At 66.2% G+C, this 1,786-nt stretch overlaps 1 protein-coding gene across 1 annotated transcript; it reads right to left on the reverse strand.

Annotated features, from left to right (window-relative positions):
• Window positions 1-517: 517 nt before the first annotated feature.
• Window positions 518-1,429, reverse strand: LOC123345072 (RING finger protein 225-like). Its single transcript, XM_044981718.1, has one exon. The coding sequence runs from the start codon at window positions 1,427-1,429 to the stop codon at window positions 518-520; it is 912 nt and encodes a 303-aa protein (XP_044837653.1).
• Window positions 1,430-1,786: the final 357 nt, after the last annotated feature.

Here is a 1,786-nt window from a genome sequence, read left to right on the forward strand (position 1 = left end):
CTGGGAGCAGAGGTGGTGGGTGGGGGATTGAGCACAAACTGTTCCCAGCACGCACCCCCTAGCCCCCCCTGCTCTAACCACTAGGCCCCAGTCCCCTCCCAGAGCCAGGATAGAACCCAGGAGTCCTGCCTCCCAACCCCCACCTCCCCTCGTGTAGGGTCAAGTGAGCCCTTTGTGGCTTTCCTCTGTTGCTGCCACAGACCCTCCAGAGCCTTCACATATGAAAAATAAAATCATTTAATGAAGGGGGGAGGGGAGAAACGGGGGGAGCTGGTGTTGGGGGGTGTCCCTCATTGATTCCCTTTAGCAGCAAAGCGGGGCCTTTAACCCCCTCAATGGACCCCATCTAGGGTACAGTCTCCTCAGGGCTCACAGCCTCTGTTCCCGTGAGCCACAGCCCCAAAACCTGGGGGGAGGCATCTGGAAGAAGCAGTGGGGGGTCCCTCCTATCCGCTTGTGGCCCAGCCTCCACCTCATGGCTGGGGGTTCAGGGCTCACAGCGGGACTGGGCCCCATCTCAGTTCTTGGCTGGGTTCAGTGTTGGGGGGCCCAGGCCTCTCCGTCTCTTCCTCCTGATATCAGGCAGTGGAGGTGCTGTCTCTCCAGCCAGCCCCACAGCCCCATCCCTGGAGGGCTGTGCCGGTAGCCATCTGTCTCTGGGCGGCGCCGGCGCAGCGGTGCCATTGGGCCAGGGCACCTGCCAGGTGGCGTTGCCCAGCCCCACGCCTGGCCCCGGCCCGTAGGTCGCTGGCAGCATGAAGAAGATGTAGACGCCGGAGATCACCAGCCCCACGGTGACGGTTACGGCCACGGCCACAGCCACAGCAAAGGGCCAGCTGGAGCAGCCCAGCCCCTGCAGGCCCCCGCCCACACCCCGCGGTGCCGGCCGCCCCACGTCCACGCTCAGGCTGACGGTGCTGAGGGCAGGGCCCGGCTTGGGTAGCGCCAGCCCTCGGCCCTTGCGGGTCCCCCAGCCCGGCACGTACAGCAGCCCCCGGCGCCGGCTGAAGCGCACAGAGCTGCTGGGGGCAGCAGGCGCCAGGGGCAGCTGGTCCAGCAGGTCCAGGCAGGTGGGCAGGCCAGGCAGGCCCTTGCGGGGGGGCAAGGAGGTCAACTCCCGGCACACGGGGCAGCTGACGGCGTTGACCTGCTCCGAGGAGACGTTGATGCGCGCCAGGCACTCGAGGCAGAAGGTGTGCCCGCAGCCCAGCACCTTGGGCACCTTGAACAACCGGTCATAGGGCGAGAAGCAGATCACACAGTCCATGGAGGCCTTGTCTTCATCCTCCTCCGTAGTGCCCCAGGACGCCCACTCTGCCAGCTCAGCACCCTGGGCCTCCCCCTCTGCCAGCTCAGCACCCCAGGGCCCCCGCTCCACCAACTCAGTGCCCTGGGGCTCCCCCAGCTCCACTTTCCCTGGTGCTGCCATGCCAAGGTGAGGGCCGAGGTGCAGCGAGCAGGGTCCCTCAGGCTAAGGTGGTGCCAGCCGGCAGGCACGTCCTGGCCTGGCCCCTGTTGACGTCTCTGGGGAGGGAAGGGAGAAAGGACAATATTTACCCGGTGGAGATAACGCGCCCCATGGCCTGGCCAAGCTGGGCGCCACCCCCTACACACCCAATTCCTCAGGGGGAGGCTATCAGCCACTCCCCAGCTAATCTGGAGTCATCCCGATACGGCACCACCTGGGGCTAGGGCATCGGCACGGAGCTGCCAGACGCGCCCAGCCAGGGGAGAGGGGAGGGGATGGAAAAGGGTGGCGTTGAGGGGACGCACACCGCAAAGCACA

This window comes from Mauremys mutica, chromosome 12 (assembly GCF_020497125.1).
Source record: "Mauremys mutica isolate MM-2020 ecotype Southern chromosome 12, ASM2049712v1, whole genome shotgun sequence".
Taxonomy (NCBI): domain Eukaryota; kingdom Metazoa; phylum Chordata; order Testudines; family Geoemydidae; genus Mauremys; species Mauremys mutica.

Coding starts and splice junctions, on each gene's coding strand:
- LOC123345072 (XM_044981718.1), bottom strand. CDS start 1,429: ATGGCAGCACCAGGGAAAGTGGAGCTGGGGGAGCCCCAGGGCACTGAG.